Below are 15,562 nucleotides of genomic sequence, written 5' to 3' on the forward strand. Positions count from 1 at the left end.
AGCCTAAATAGCTAGCATGTAGCTGAAAAAATAGATTAACTTCAAAATATAATTTTAAGGCTGCTGATGAAAAAACTGAAAAAAGCCTAAATTAGCTAACATTTCAGCTACGTGCTAGCTGTTTTGGCTAAACTCTAAAACAGCGTTAAAATAGAAGCCTAAAATAGAAATAAAAAAACAGCTAGCTTTTAGCTGAAATGTTAGCTAAAAAAAAGTTTAGGTTAGCCTAGATAGCTAGCATGTAGCTGAAAAAATATCTAAACTTCAAATTATCCTTTAAAAAAAAGCCTAAATTAGCCAAAACAGCTAGCATGTAGCTGAAATATTAGCTAAACTCAAACATCTTAAAACACAAAAAACCCCAAATTAAAAATAAAAAACAGCTAGCTTTTAGCTGAAATGTTAGCTAAACAACAAAAAAAGCTTAGGTTAGCCTAAATAGATACCATGTAGCTGAAAATAATTTCTAAACTTCAAAATATCCTTTTAAGGCTGCTGATGAAAAAACAAAAAAAAACTAAATTAGCCAAAACAGCTAGCATGTAGCTGAAACATTAGCTAAACTCTAAAATAGCCTAAAAAATCATCTTCGTAAATCCCAATATAGTCCAAAAAGCTCCCAGAATGCCAATTTTTAAAACTTTAAAAATTTTACTTTTTTATATTACTATGAACAAAAAAGGCAGGTGTCCTAGGACATCAGGTCAAAACTCACCTGCACAGTCAGGGATAACGTGTACCAGGTAAATGCTTCGGTCCCCGACTTCCCCTGAGTGACGACCGTCTGCCCGCCTGTGCGCAGAAACGAGGGTCATTCAAGGTGAAGCTGCTTCAACATCTGTGCTGCAGTGAGGAGTGACCACACCCACCGATATCTGAGGTTACGCTGTAGGTGCCGTTTGCGAAAACCCAGAAGAAGACTCCTTTAGCACGCCGCACCTCCTCGCCTCCTTTACTCACTCTGGCTGCGATGAACACGCCGCCATTCTTAACGTTCTCCATGAAGGCGTCACACGTGACGGTCAGATTCTTCCTGTATGGAAGACAAACGTTGAAAGTTAAAAATGTAAATAGAAAAACATAAATAATCACACTTTTAGGATGACTGCCTCACCACTGAAAATCTCCGATGACGCTGATGGTCTGGTCAGCGTCGGCTGTCCAGGTGACGGGTCTCTGGGTGACGACCTGCCGCATGGTGAAGACGTGCGGTCCGGGGTCGGACGTGTTCATGAAGTACTCGAACACACCCGTCTGGTCAGCAAAGTTTGAAGCCTCAGAGAACGGAGGGTCCTCTGTAGAAAAGGGGGAAGAACATCTCTGTGAAAACTGAGAAGTTTGATTCAAGAAAATACAAAATAAATGAATGTACCGCATTTTTTTTCTTAACTCTGTATAACCATTCGTATCATATTTGATACAGACATTTCTGAGACCTGTATCTCAGTAGAGGGACCCAAACTTTTCCAAAAAAACCTGTTGGAATCAATTTGGTCCATATTTTCTGCCCTGTAGTTCCTCATCATTCCACTAGAGGCAGTAGAAGGGCTTTTCCTGCTTATTTCAAAATGGCTGCCTCCATTAAAAACTCAAAAACACTATTTCAAACAACAATACATATAATTTAGTTTTTAATGTTTTGATAATTTTAGGAAACTAGTTCCGCCCCCTCGTGGAGGACTGTGGCTCGTGGAGCTTCTCCTGCACCCGTGTGAAACTCAACACTGAATAAAGAAAAAAAAAAAAAAAAAAAAAGAATACCTGCATATCAGTCGTTTTTCAAATTAAAACTCAACATGAAAAGAGGAAGAAAAAGGACCGCTTTATTATTTATCAATTTCTAAACTACTGTAGTAAAACAAATCATTTTTAATGTTTCCATTTGTAAAAAATCAAAAAAGAACAAACACATAAGTCATGTTTGAATTCATTTTCTGAGAAAAGTGTTCGAAAAACACAAAAAGAGAAACTCTTAGAAAATGAATGTAAACGTTCATTATGGATGGAGCAGAAGTAGTTTGGAGTCAAAAATCTTAAAATATAAAAGTTATTTGTCTGTTTGTTCTGTTAATACAACACAAAGAATGAATCCGCTTCTCTATACTAGTTTAGAAAATGATTATTGTATGAAATAGTCATTTTTGACTTTTTTTTTTTTATTTAGTTTGAAAAACGAATGATACACAAATCCAGTTATGGTGTCAGTGTTGCCGTAGCAACGGTCAATAGAGAAGTGGTTAATCATTCAGGTTTAGGTTACAGGAATTTTTAGAAGCACTCGTGGAGTTTTATATACGCTTGTGTGTGACCTTTGGTGGAAATGTATTTATTTATTTACAACTATTTTCTAATAATATGGAAATGAGCAGAAGCACTACACCAGCCTGCCACCAGAGCGGCGCTGTGTACTTTTTATTTTGAAGGCTCTCGATAACATTTTGGGCGTGTTTGAACTTACGAGCGTTAAAGTTGTCCTTGTAAGCTTTGGGGAAGCGGGCGGACGGCGGGGGGTCAGCGTAGCTGCCTTTGGTCCCCGTGGTGATGGTGGTCAGCGTGTAGACCTCGTCTTCAGCCAGATCCAGAGTGAACGATCCGTTTACCAGCTGCAGTCATCGACACAACAAGCTGTGTGATCGCTACTTTTCCCAGCAGGGATTCAGTGAAGCGTCTCCTCACCTTCACCGCTGTCAGCTTCTCAAAGAACGAAGGTTTCTGAGTCTTGAAGTTGAACTGCGATCGCCACACCTGGAGCTCCTTTACGGAAGCCTTAGAGGAAAGCAGAGCGGATGGATGAAGTGACGTGGTTCCTAAGCAACAGCAGAGTGTAAAGTTTGTCTGGACTTACAAAGGATCCTTGCAGGTTGAAAGTTGCAGTCTGAGACGTCAAGTTAAACGCAGGCAGAGGAGGACGGATGCAAACCGAATGATCATGAGTCTGTAAAGGAAAAAGTTTAGTCATTTTATGTGTGTCCAGTTACTGCCACAGCATCTATAACTTTATGTCATTGTTGCCTCCTGCAAAGCTCAATTTTGTCTTATTGTTTCTCATTTTTGGGCTCATCATCATCACCGTTTATGCAGCTGCATTTCTTTACATGGACAGCAGGGGGCAACAGTTCTGATCCAACTGTGTTTAATGTGAGAATAATTGTTTTTACTGACTATTTTAAAGTAAAATCATACCAAGTTTATTTTAAGACAGTTTCCTCAGTTTAATTAAACAAAAAAAAGTTTGATTTACTGGCATTTACGTCATTTTACATGTGCAATAACCTGCAACAAAACTATGGAGGGATTTTTGTGCCACCATATTGCAAATAAAAGTTACAGGTTTGACATCTAGATTGCAAACAAAATGTAAAGTTTTTAGAGTAAAACTTCAGAATTTGCAAATGAATGTGAGATGAAAAAACATGTTTTCAAAGCAAAAAAAAAGTTTTTGAAAGCAAAAAAGAAATTTGAGGGAAACTTTTTTTGAAAGAAAATAATTTTCTCTGTTTGCAATATGGTGACACAAAAAAAAAAATCACTCTATATAAACCAATTCGAACCTCACCTGTATCTTTGTGTTTTATCCCTTCCTCCATCCTCGTTATGCCCCACATATTGTTTTTACAATTATTCTGTCAGTTTTAGCCAAACGTGTTGCTCCGCCACTTACTCAAAAACACACCACAATTGGCACAAACTTCGTACCTCGTAAAAATGAATTTTAGACACCGTGAATGAAGCTACCTGAGAAAAAATATTGCTTTTAAAGTTTGTAGAGTTTGAATGGCGTTAGCATAGCGTTTTGTTTCTACCAAATTTAGGGAAAATCGAACACATGAATCCCTGGATGAAACTGAACAAAACAAGAATGTGGGCGTGGTTAACAGAAAGCCTCCGTTGTCATGGAAATCCAAAAATGTACTTTTACCGATTCTTCTGAGAATGACATCAACCTGTTCATCACCTCCAAACAACCAAAACATAAAATGGTTGCTACGGAGATAAAACTAATAGAAAAGCCTCCATATTGAATAATGTATTTTTATGAATGAATTTGTCACATGTAGCTCTAATCAGCATGACAGAACCAGAAGAGGAGATTTGTTTGTGGGCCATACGACGCTCAAATTTATACTTTTCTATGTATATTTTGCAAGGTCCTACTATAGCATGATGTGAGTAAACCTCAGTTATCCCAAGGATTTCATTGCATTGTTGGCCTTGTAATGATCCTTCATATAACAAACTATAAACAAACGGACTGATTTTTAATTATTGTTAGCAATATTTTCAGTTAATAAGTGGTTTATATTTAGTTTCTAATGAATCTTTTGCTTAGAGATGAATGTAGGATAACCTCAACATGTCAGCATGAACACATAAATACCAGATACTTAAATCCAGAACCCTGACCATAGTTTCGATGACCACCGTCAGGTTTCCTTTGCCGTCCGTCAGGGCGACGTAGCTTCCTCCTTTAGCCAGGTGTCCCACAGTCTGCAGGTACGTCCACCCCGGCTGTGTGAACTGGGTGGTGTGGGCTTCAGCAGACAGAAAGTTCCATGTTAGCGGAAAATGATGTTGATGTTAAATCGAACCGAGCTGGAGCGATGGGTAAATCCACACCGGTGATCCAGATGGGATGAGACACCACGTAGTTCCCGCTCCACGGCTCCTGAGCCGTCATCAAACCGCATCTGCCGAACGGCAGCTCCTCATAGTAACTGGCCACCAGGTTCCAGGAGATGGTTCTGCCGTAAAATCAGAGTTAATCTGATATGAACAAGTATTTGTTGTTTTTTTTTATTATTCTCTTTTCAGTCAGAAACGCTTTGACGTCACTTTCAGGTGAGATATTGGGTGAAGTAAATAGATTTTAAAAACAAAAACTCGATTTTATCAATATGTCTGGTAAGGGAGTTGAAAACGGCCTGCCATACTTTTTTTTTTTTTTCCCCTAATTGAACAGACCATGAACGCATCATGTGCAGAAGCTCGTCGGCCTGGGTTCTGTCAGTCAACCTGTTTGTTCAGGGTTTTGGGGATATAAAGGGAGGGGGAACTGCTACATGAGATGGAATTGAGACGTTTTAGGAGGATAGCTCCTACTAATAAATAATTTTAAAAAAGACTAAAAAAAAAACAACTTTTGAGGAGTGTTTTCTTCTGCTGTTTTTGTTATTAACCTAAAAATAAAGAAACTAAAACAGGTAAAGTCTCTGCTCCTTTGTGTGAGAAAGAGAGAGAGGGTCTCTATTATCTCGTTATAACAAGAAAACAAAATTCATTCACAGTAATTTTTTTTAATGACAGCAGAAAAGCAAAAAAAAATTTTTTGGTAATTGTTTGTTTTTCAAGATTATTTTTGCTTTTTGTGAAACTTTTATTTTATTATTTACAACTTTTGTTTGTCAAGATTTTTTTGTTGTTTTCCACTGTAATCTTTTTAAACTACAATGTCCTAAAACAAATTAGCACAAAAAATATTTATGTATAAATTCCTTTTTTTATTTTTGAAAAAAGTTTGTTTTTCCAAGATGTTTTTTTGTTTTTTGGGAAACTTTTTTAAAATTTTATTTACAACTTTTTTTGTTTTTCAAGATTTTTTTTTTGTTTTAGACTATATTTATTTCATTTTTTTCAACGTTCCAGAAACAATTGCCAAAACCAAAAATATTTTGAAAAACATACTTTTTTTTTTTTTCTTTTTGGATGCAACAAGCTTCCGTACATAATTTGCATTTTGGTAAATATTTACAAATAACCAGATTTTTTCTTGTTTCAGGAGATGATGAACAAATCAAATCAGAATTATTTATTAAATTGTTCAATAAATTCTAAAAGTAACGCTCAACCACAATGGTTAAAATAAGTCCTAAACTCTTTTTTTATGTTCATCTGATGTTTGGAGTATTTGTCCTTACGAAGTCATGTGTCCGTTGACGTAGTTCTGGTTGAGGATGCGAGCCCAGCAGCCGGCGCCCACGTCATCGTTGAAGGTGCTGTAGTCCTCTGAAGACCACAGCTTCTTCAGGGTCTTCAGGGCCTGTGGGACGGTGTTTGTACCCGGATAGTGAGCCCTGAAGGTCAGAAAACACCAGCTGGGGGTGAGCGGCACCAACTCTCGCCTTCGTGTGTTTTTTAGGAGAACGCTGGAATCTAATCGGAGTAAATTTGCATTCTTGAGATAAGATTGAGAATTCAAAAATGAGGTTTGGACTGTTCACCAGAAGAATTCACAAGTCAGGGCGTCCAGCCTTTGAATTTATCAGCCGTTACACAACACCTGAATGATAATCACACAGCGCTGTGCAGGAGAAGACGTGCACGCTCCTACCCTATCACGTCTACAGCTCCACTGAGCTCAGGGTCAAGCAGCAGCGATTGAGCTATGGGCTCCCACAGGTTGTCGCTGGCTATGATCCTGACCTCCTCCAGACCGCTCTTATCCAGAGTGTACCGCAGCAGCTGGTACAGCCCGGCAGCCATACAGGGGGATAGAGAGCAGAGAGAACAGGCGTTCACAGCCCGCAAAATCCACAAGCTTGCTGCTATCAGGAAAAACTGGAGTCTGCTGAGCAGACGAGCCGATTTCAGTCACGTCAGGCACACTGTGGTAGAGAGGTTCTCTGAGCTTCAGTTAATATTTGCATATTCTTTTACATTTTTGTCTGGTCTGTCTTTGTAGGTTCTTGTTCAAACGTTTTAAAAGTCTGGTAGGAAATGATACTAAATAAATCGTAGACAGTCAGACTTTCACTTCTCTTTTCTAAAAATCCTTTGTGAAAGTTTAAATAAAAACTCTGACTATAAAAGCAGCTTTAAGAACTTTCACAGCCTCCACCACTGCTTAAAAAAAACGTTTTCTTTTCTCTTATGGGGTTCCCATTGGCTGTATATGAGAACTGGAGTGAGTTAAACCCCCCATTCATGGCATTCCAAACAGGAAGTAGTAAAGAAATAACACAAAGTATAAAAAAATAAACAGCTCTAAGCATTCTTACTCTGCCCTTTTTAAAAAAAAAAAACTCCTTTATTTTTTTTAATATTTTTTCTACGGTGCAAGTTATAAACAGATCAATCAGACGCCTCAATCAAAGTAGGCGGTCTCTCGTTGAAGTTCAAAACAGATTTCGTGTAGCCCGCTTCAAACTGTGTGGACAAGAGTGGTTGCCATAGAAACGTTGAGTCAGACCAATCGTTAGGCACGTTTGAGATGACCCAGCACCTCGCCCGCATCGTTGGGGCGGGGAAAGGCGCCTGAGATGAGGGTGAATGGCGAGACTGTACGAGAACAAGGAGTTGGGGGTTGTCCTTAACATTCAATTGAATTTTAATATGCCACTCCCCCTTAGTATGATCTGTGCTGTTATGTGTGTTATGTTATTTTTAACATCTGTCAGAGTAAACCACATTAAAAAAAAAATAGCCACTGGATGAATTTCATCTGCACTGTCCCATAGAAACAAATAAAATAGATGTGGTTATGACTCCACCCACATATTGATGTGTGATTCCTTCCATGACAAATGTGAACAAAGGTGGAGAGGATTTTATGTCTGTCATGGACATTAGTGAAACTCAAAAATCATCATCAGGTTTTCTATGGGAACTTTTTCAACTATCTTTTAGATTAAACCAACATGATTTACTTATGCAATCCTAACAACCACAGGGTGCCTGGAGAGCTGAAAACAGCCGTTTAACCCTTTAACACCTGAGGCGTCGTCGGTGACGCATAAACACAAAATCTTTAACATACTGGAACTTTTCAACCGTTTGCACCACACGAGTCAAACTCTCAGCGTAATTATAATCGGCCCACCAGACTATTTAATCTTATTGTTATTAATGGCCCAATGTTATCTTGCGCTTATTTCTAACTTGTGTACATTTGACAAAATATATATTTTATGCAGAGTAAAATATTGAAAGTTAATTAAGGTTTAACTAGATTTATTCTGGAATAATATTCCTGCATTTTTAATTGTTCATAATTATGTTAAAAAGTTAATTTTTAAGTTTTAAAAAAATGGCATTCTGCTAGCTTTTTGGACTATTTTGGCATTTACTAAGATTTTTTAGGCTAATTTTGAGTTTAACTGATATTTCAGCTACATGCTAGCTGTTTTGGCTAATTTAGGCTTTTTTCAGTTTTTAGGCCAATTTGGAGTTTAGCTAATATTTCAGCTACATGCCGTTTAACTTCTTTAGTCCATTTTGGAGTTAACTTTATATCTCAGCTAAATATGCAAGCTGTTTTTTAAATTTTTTTTTGCTAATTTAGGTTTCTTTTTTCTTTGCTAACTGTTTTGGCAATTTTTTCAGGATATTTTGAAGTTAGGCTAACATTTACACGCTAGCTGTTTTGGCTAATTTAGGCATTTTTCAGTTTTTTGGCCATTTCGAAGTTTAGCTAATATTTCAGCTACATGGTACCTGTGTTGGCCACCTTTTTTTAAGTTTTAATGCTTATTTGGTATTTAGCAAATATTTTTAGCTGGCTATGAGCTTCAGTGATTTCAGCCATCAGCATTAGCATCTTAGCAGCGTAATTCCGGTTACAGAATTCACACTAACATTATCACAGGTAATGCTATATATCCAATACATAACTGTGTTAAAAAGTAACGGTATTAACGTTTAAAAAATTGAGTTCTAAAGTGTTCGATAATTGTTTATCCTGTTCGTCCCGTGATCTAAGGTGAGTTTTGGATTTTGGCCTCATGTGCGATGGAGTTGGACACCTTTGGTTTACACTATCAACGTAATTCCAGTAGATTCTGAAGGAGAGAAGCAGCTCGGTTGAAAAGTTACAATAAATCAAATAACAAACACTAGAGCTCCGGTGTTAAAAGGTTAACTGATTAAAAGTGCTTTTGCATGATGGCAGCAACACACAATAAACCCCACACCACCAAGTGAGTGTGCTCAGCTGAGTGCAGTGCTCCTCAAACGTCTCCTTTCTTCTCCTTTTGATCCAAAATGTTGACTTATCAACATATGAATTGATGACGGTTACATTTTCCAATTCAGGCTTCAGTTTGAGAAGCACTGCTTTGCTGGAAGTGACGTACGCCCTCCTCCGATTACAGGAGTGAGGTCACGGACGTTTATCCATGACCTCACTGTCGATCCGTCACCTTCCACACAGAAAAACAGCCACAAACATTCAGCTGAGGCGTGTCAGCAGCAAAGACCGCCGGTGAGTGAATCGCGGGCGCTCACGGATTTACTCCGGACCCTTCCCCGTACTTACCCAATCACGTCGACAGAGTTATAAAGATACGGGTCTGAGATCATAGAATTTGCGATGCTCCAATCGCCGTCTGCAGCGATGATGCCGACGCCTTTCAGACCCACTCTGTCCAGCGTGTCCCGCAGCACCTTGGCAACAAACACATTGTTCTCAGAGGAACGGAGGTGTCGGTGAGGCTCAGCTCAATGCCAGTGGCTGTTCTTCCCCTCAGCTCAGACTGAGCTCCTCACAGTCACATCAGGGAGGACGCCGACGCGGCGCCGCCTTACCTTGATGTACTTGGCATCAAAGTTCCTCTCATTCCAGATCTGAAGGGAAAACATGGGGAGGATTTTGATTAATTTTCTGAATCTTAACTGGAAAAATTCCTTTGCTTTTTAGTCTGGGTCTCTGTGAACACTAAAGTCTGACTTTGATCATCTTTTGATCTATTTTCAAAGCGTTCCCAGAGGTCTTTTAATTACAATTATGTCATTTTTAGACAAAAAAAGTCATTTTCTAGGACATAGTTTCTGCAGAGCAGCAGGAGTTCATTAGAAATTCACCTCTGAGTTGAGGGTGGAAATGTTAGTGTGGAGCAACCCCAACTCCCCTTCCCATCCCCCAAAACTGAGTGTGTTTTTAACTTTAAAAAAAAAAACTATCTTCCAAAAATGGCATTTCTCCTGATTTGAAAAAAAGAAATACTCAGAAATGTAATTTTAGTCCTAATTTTCTTTGTGTACGTGACCTCCATGATCAGAAAAATGCCACGAGAACATATTCAAAACACAAGTTGCTCTCTAAGCTCCACATCTTCCTGGTTGATCATGTGATTTCTAGCTTCCTGTTCAGTCAGTTTTTCGGCTGTCAGTTTTGTGGTCACAGCAGCTCAGTCTTAAGCTGACAAAAACTAAAGATGGTTGCAATTTATGGTGATTGACGTTTGTTAACCATCAGAAATAATAAAAAAACTGAAGTAAAAAAAAAAGTGTTTTTATCTGGTTAGTAACTGGTGCACACCAGATAGTAACTGCTACACACCAGCAGATAGTGTGCAGATGGTAACTGTGTGCCAGTTATTAACCAGAACCAATCAGAAAGTTTTTTTTTTCAAAAATTGAAGTAAAAAAATGTTTTTGATTAGTAGCTGGTGCACAAAAGTTACTAACCAGATTTTTTTTTTAAAAGATTGATAGTAACTGGTGCACACCACCACATAGTGTGCAGATAGAAACTGTGTGCCTGTTACTATCTGGTGTGCACCAGTTACTAACCAGAACCAACCAAAATTATTTTTCTAAAAATTAAAATAAAAAAAATGTTTCTGGTTACCACCTAGTGTGCACCAGTTATTATCTAGTGTGCACCAGTTACTATCTAGTGTGCACCAGTTACTATCTAGTGTGCACCAGTTACTATCTAGTGTGCACCAGTTACTATCTAGTGTGCACCAGTTATTATCTGGTGTGCACCAGTTACTATCTAGTGTGCACCAGTTACTATCTAGTGTGCACCAGTTACTATCTAGTGTGCACCAGTTAATATCTGGTGTGCACCACTTACTAACCAAAACCAACCAGAATTATTTTTCTAAAAATTAAAATAAAAAAAAAAAATTCTGGTTACTATCTGGTGCGCACCAGCTTCTATCTGGTGCGCACCAGATAGAAGCTGGTGCGCACCAGCTACTATCTGGTGCGCACCAGCTACTTACCAGAATGTGTTGTTTCAAAAAATTGAAGTAAAAATAAAAAAAAATCTGTTCTAAGCTATGACATTTTTTTTCAGAAAATAACAGAAAATATACTTTACTGTAGCATATAGGGACATATATCGTTATTTTGATATAAAATAATTTATATTGTGATACACATTTTTCTCTATGTCGCCCAGCTGTACTTGTGGTGATGAAGTATACAGTTTTATGACCTTCCTGCTAGAGTAAGATGGCGACCTTTTCCAGCTTCTAACCCCTCAGTGCGGATTCCAACAAATTTCCACAACACTTTTTAGAGACCCACACCAATAAAAATAGCTTTTTTGTGATTTTCCTGATGGAAGACGTATATTAAGAAAGTTAAGCTCAACATTACATTTCTGAATATTTCTTTGTTGAAATTGTTGTGAATCAGTAGCAGAAAAAAAAAAAAGTTGTCGGAAAAAAGAGAGTATTTGTCCACAAACTGTCCACAAATCAGAGGTGAATTTCTAAAGAACTCCTTGAACTATGTCCAAGAAAACAACACAAGTTTTCTGATTTAGGCTGATTTAAGATTATCAGAGTGGATCTTTACATTAAGAGTAAACATTCGAAGCAACCGTTTCTTTAAATCATTTACCCCAACGTATTGAATGTGCAGGTCGTGGTATTTCTTGGCCCCGATGATCCATTTCACCACATAGTCCGCTGTGACGTCAGGGAAGTCGTAGGGCCAGTCCTTTCCATGGCCCAGCCATCCAGGGAAGGACCACGGTAAACCTGCGCAGAGAGCCGAGCTGAGACGGGTTCTGGATCCGCTTCAGCTGCAGACAGAACCGCCTGGAGTTCTTACCTATCAGAACAATGTCAGGGTTCCTCTTTTTGGCTTCCTTCATCAGCCACCACTCGTATCCTCGGAAGTAGTTCTCATCGTCCTCGTAGTGCATGTGTGACGGCTCGGTTCCATCTGCATCAGCATCAGAAAACAGTCGAATCTTTTTAAGAAAACAAACTTCAAATCCTGATGAATGTTTTTCCGCTTTCCAGCTTCAAGTGTTTAGTTAATAAAATAAATGGAAAACAATAACTAAAAAAAATGAGGTGGATGGAAATATTTTAAAGATTTATGCTTAAAATTAAAGCTTCTTTTCCTCTTATTCAGATTTACAAACTTTTGATCTATCATGAGATTTTCAAGAAACTAGACAGTGTTATAGACTTAGAATTAATTGGTTTAGGATGATAAAACTTCAGATAATAAAAATAGCATTATTAAATCGTATTCAATAGTAACAACATAAGCTAAAAAACTGATCTATGATTAACACAGCTATAAAGTTTTGAACAGTTTGCAATGGGAATTAAAGTTTAAAACGTTTACATTTCATTAAATATTGTGTTTTTTTGTGAGACTGCAAAATACAATCAAATACAACTTGATTTTTTTAACAGTATTAGCTACGTAATACAGTGCAGAACACAAACCATGAGATCAAGAATAAAAAGACAATAAGGAAAAACGACTTTAAAAATTTTTTAAATTTAATGAAAAATAAAAATAATCTTCTGAAGATTTGAGATTTTTTGCCGTTATGGCCTGAAAAATACCTCATAGTCATTATAATCACAATCCATGTAAACAATAGAGGATGACAGTATATGAGAACTGGACAGAGTGACCCCTCCCCACTTGCGTTCCAAACAGGAAGTAACTACTGGTTCTGAGAAGCCAAAATTACATTGACTTCTATTTAAAGTTATTACTCAGTCTTTATATTTGAATGACCATTGCTGTTTTTTTTACGTTATTGCTAATCATTTTTTCATATTTTTTCTGTAGAATAGTTATTCAAGTCATAAACTGTCCAATCGGATCACAAAATTTGACAGATTTAATGAGGTAGGGGTGTGGCCTTCCAACAAGCTCACTCCTGATTGGCGAGACTGGTTGCCATGGAAATATTGCCTTGATCGTTTGAATCAATCACCGCCTGCTGACGTAGTCTGGTTCCGACATGGCGACATCCAACCATAGACTGAATGAGAGAGCGAGTGTGACGTTACCTATCGAAAATGACTTGCTTCTGGCTCCAATAAAATTAAGATAATCAAGTTGCCATTTTTTCATGATATGGACGCCACCATGTAGGAACCAAAAAAAAAAAAAGGATTAGCAAGAACATGCTAAAAAGATAGCAAGAAAGGGTTAGTTACTAAAATATAATGACAGCTGTTTATTTTTACCAATGACGTCTAAGGGATTTTGGCTTCTATTTCTATTTGGAACATCAAGTAGGAGGAGCCACTCAGTCCAGTTCTCAAATACAGTCAATGGTTCTGAGAAAGAAGAACTCACTGAAAATTTTGCGAAAAAAAAATTATATATTTTTTTATTTTAATTAAAAATTTAAAAAAGACAATAGTTAAGTGGAATTTTCTGACCCAGTGTTGTAGATCTTCTTCCTTCTCTGTAGTTTTCATTCCAATGGTTCAATACCTGCTACTGATTACCTGGATCATGTGTTCAGTCAGTCAGAATGTGGAATCATGTAATCAGTGTTGAATAACGTAGAGTTACAAGCAGGAAGAGGATCTTCGCAACAATTATTGAAACTTTTTTTGTCACAAATGATGCCGAAACTAAGAAAAATGACAAATTAATCAACAAAATTGTTGGCTGCACCTGATCTGGTCCAAATCTGTAGAATTTTTATTTTATTGATATTTTAAAACTTTAAATTGAATGTTTTATATGGGGATGGAAGGGAGCAAATGAAGGAGCATTCCAAATCGTTTTTTGATTGTTATTCTAACATTTAAATGTCTGAGGTGTTATTACTAACAGAGCTTGAATTTATTATTATTAACAATTATACTAATATTGACTTCAAAAAAAGTGGGGGGCAAAGCTTTTTAGCTGTAGGGCAGCTGCCCCCTTTCCCCCTTGTAGCTCCGCCCCTGGTCAGTGCAGAAGGTGATGAACTCACCGGTGGTTTGTCCGTCTCCTCCGATCTCCACCTTCAGGATGTGCAGAGACGCCCCAAAGTTTGGCTGCAAAAACAAGAAAATTCAAACTCCATGTTCACTCTCCCGACAGCAAACGGCGGAGGGTCTCACCTTGAACAGGTAATCTAGGATCTGGCTCCGGTACGGCTCCGGGTAGTTCACCAGTAACCGGGAAGTGGCCTGCACACAGTCCCATGATGAGAACCGCAAACGGACCGCGCATGCGTCGAACAAGAAGTCAGATAAGAGCCGAACTCACCCCTCCGCCGCTCAGACCCCCGATCCCGTCAAAGTCCCTCCCCAGGCCCTTGTCGTCGCTCAGCACGTACGAGTCCGCGGAGGAGGACCGCAGCGAGCCGAGGAGCGCGGACACGAACACCGCCGACAGCCGCCAGCACATCCTGACAGCCGGACTCGGAGCTGCGGGACGGCCGCTCAACAGGTATTTATCCGCGCTCCGCTTCACGTGACCGCCTTCCGCGTCACGTGACTGCCGCCTGAGTCACATGACAGGGCAGGCTAACTAGCAGATGAAAGGTCATGAAGAGAAGGAAGAAAAACAGCCTTACCAGAGTGTTTTTTACTGGTACAAAGAGCAAACTTGATTAAAAAAACCAAACAAAACAGACTTTGATTCATAGGAATCATCACTTTTTTTATTTGTGACATTTTTGTGTCATCTTGTAACAAGTTCTCTGTTCAGAAATGCAAAAAGTAGTAAAGTCCCACTCCAAGTATATTTTTATTTATTGTGAAATCGTTCCCAGTGACATTTTAACTATGATTATGTCGTTTTTCACCAAAATAAAAAAGCATGTGTAGTTTTTAAGACATAGTTTCCACAGCTTGGCGGAATCTGAATCTGGGTTGTGGTTGTTAGCGCGGAAGTAACCCTGTATCGATATCCCAGCATTCCTTTGTTTACGTTTTATCCTGGTAGTTTACAACCTCTCACAACTCCAGGCTAACAAATGAGGTTAATACTGTATCACTAGAGAGGCTTATTAGTGTCCAAGATACGTAAGAGCGACACCATGTTGGAATCGTACAAAAAAGAATGAGACATGGCTTAGCAGACACAGTAAAATGACCAGCAAATGCTTCATTATGATCCAATTTAAAAAAAGAAAAGACTCTGATCAACAGAAAAATAATTCCCAGATCATGGTCTAAATATTTTTTTTACAAAGTGAAACAAATTAACATTTCAAGTTTTTTTTTGCAAATAAATAGATTATTATATAGCAAACTCAATGCATACCTGATGCATGATTGTGATTTTATTTAAATCTACACACAGACTGAGATTTACACAAACTGTTTGACTCTCTGCTCCATGATTTTACATGGGTCGGTGAGTAGCCGACATCGCCGTAGACCACTAGCGCCCGTTATATGGGCCGGTCTGCACCCGGATCTGCGCGACGGTGTCTGGGCCGACTGAGGACATTGCAGCTGGTCCCGACAGCGGGCAAGCTGTCTTTCATACACCACTTTTTCCGGTCTGCCCACTGGACGAGGAATCAGCGCTGATGGACTCTTCTCTATTCACTTCTGAGGAAATCCTGGTTAGTTTATTTTTCTCCACGTAGTAATCTAATTACCAGCGGGTCGTCTGGTCTGAT

General features: G+C 38.5%; 1 protein-coding gene across 2 annotated transcripts in view; it reads right to left on the bottom strand.

Moving 5' to 3' along the window:
• Positions 1-14,378, bottom strand: part of galcb (galactosylceramidase b) — a 15,382-nt gene extending 1,004 nt beyond the window's left edge. The window contains exons 1-16 of one of the 2 annotated variants that reach the window (XM_024266185.2): positions 14,197-14,378; positions 14,049-14,117; positions 13,919-13,982; positions 11,785-11,898; positions 11,572-11,711; positions 9,520-9,558; positions 6,329-6,459; positions 5,916-6,071; positions 4,618-4,742; positions 4,405-4,532; positions 2,846-2,935; positions 2,677-2,766; positions 2,459-2,603; positions 1,115-1,295; positions 870-1,033; positions 716-792 (exon numbers count right to left, since the gene is read on the bottom strand). In XM_024266185.2, coding sequence (XP_024121953.1) covers positions 716-792; positions 870-1,033; positions 1,115-1,295; positions 2,459-2,603; positions 2,677-2,766; positions 2,846-2,935; positions 4,405-4,532; positions 4,618-4,742; positions 5,916-6,071; positions 6,329-6,459; positions 9,520-9,558; positions 11,572-11,711; positions 11,785-11,898; positions 13,919-13,982; positions 14,049-14,117; positions 14,197-14,337 — 1,854 coding nt within the window. In that variant the 5' untranslated portion in view covers positions 14,338-14,378. Of the gene's footprint in view, positions 1-715; positions 793-869; positions 1,034-1,114; positions 1,296-2,458; positions 2,604-2,676; positions 2,767-2,845; positions 2,936-4,404; positions 4,533-4,617; positions 4,743-5,915; positions 6,072-6,328; positions 6,460-9,250; positions 9,379-9,519; positions 9,559-11,571; positions 11,712-11,784; positions 11,899-13,918; positions 13,983-14,048; positions 14,118-14,196 lie in introns of both variants that reach the window. The other variant, XM_024266194.2, reaches the window with a different exon arrangement.
• Between the last annotated feature and the right edge of the window lie 1,184 nt (positions 14,379-15,562).

This window comes from Oryzias melastigma, linkage group LG22 (assembly GCF_002922805.2).
Source record: "Oryzias melastigma strain HK-1 linkage group LG22, ASM292280v2, whole genome shotgun sequence".
NCBI lineage: Eukaryota > Metazoa > Chordata > Actinopteri > Beloniformes > Adrianichthyidae > Oryzias > Oryzias melastigma.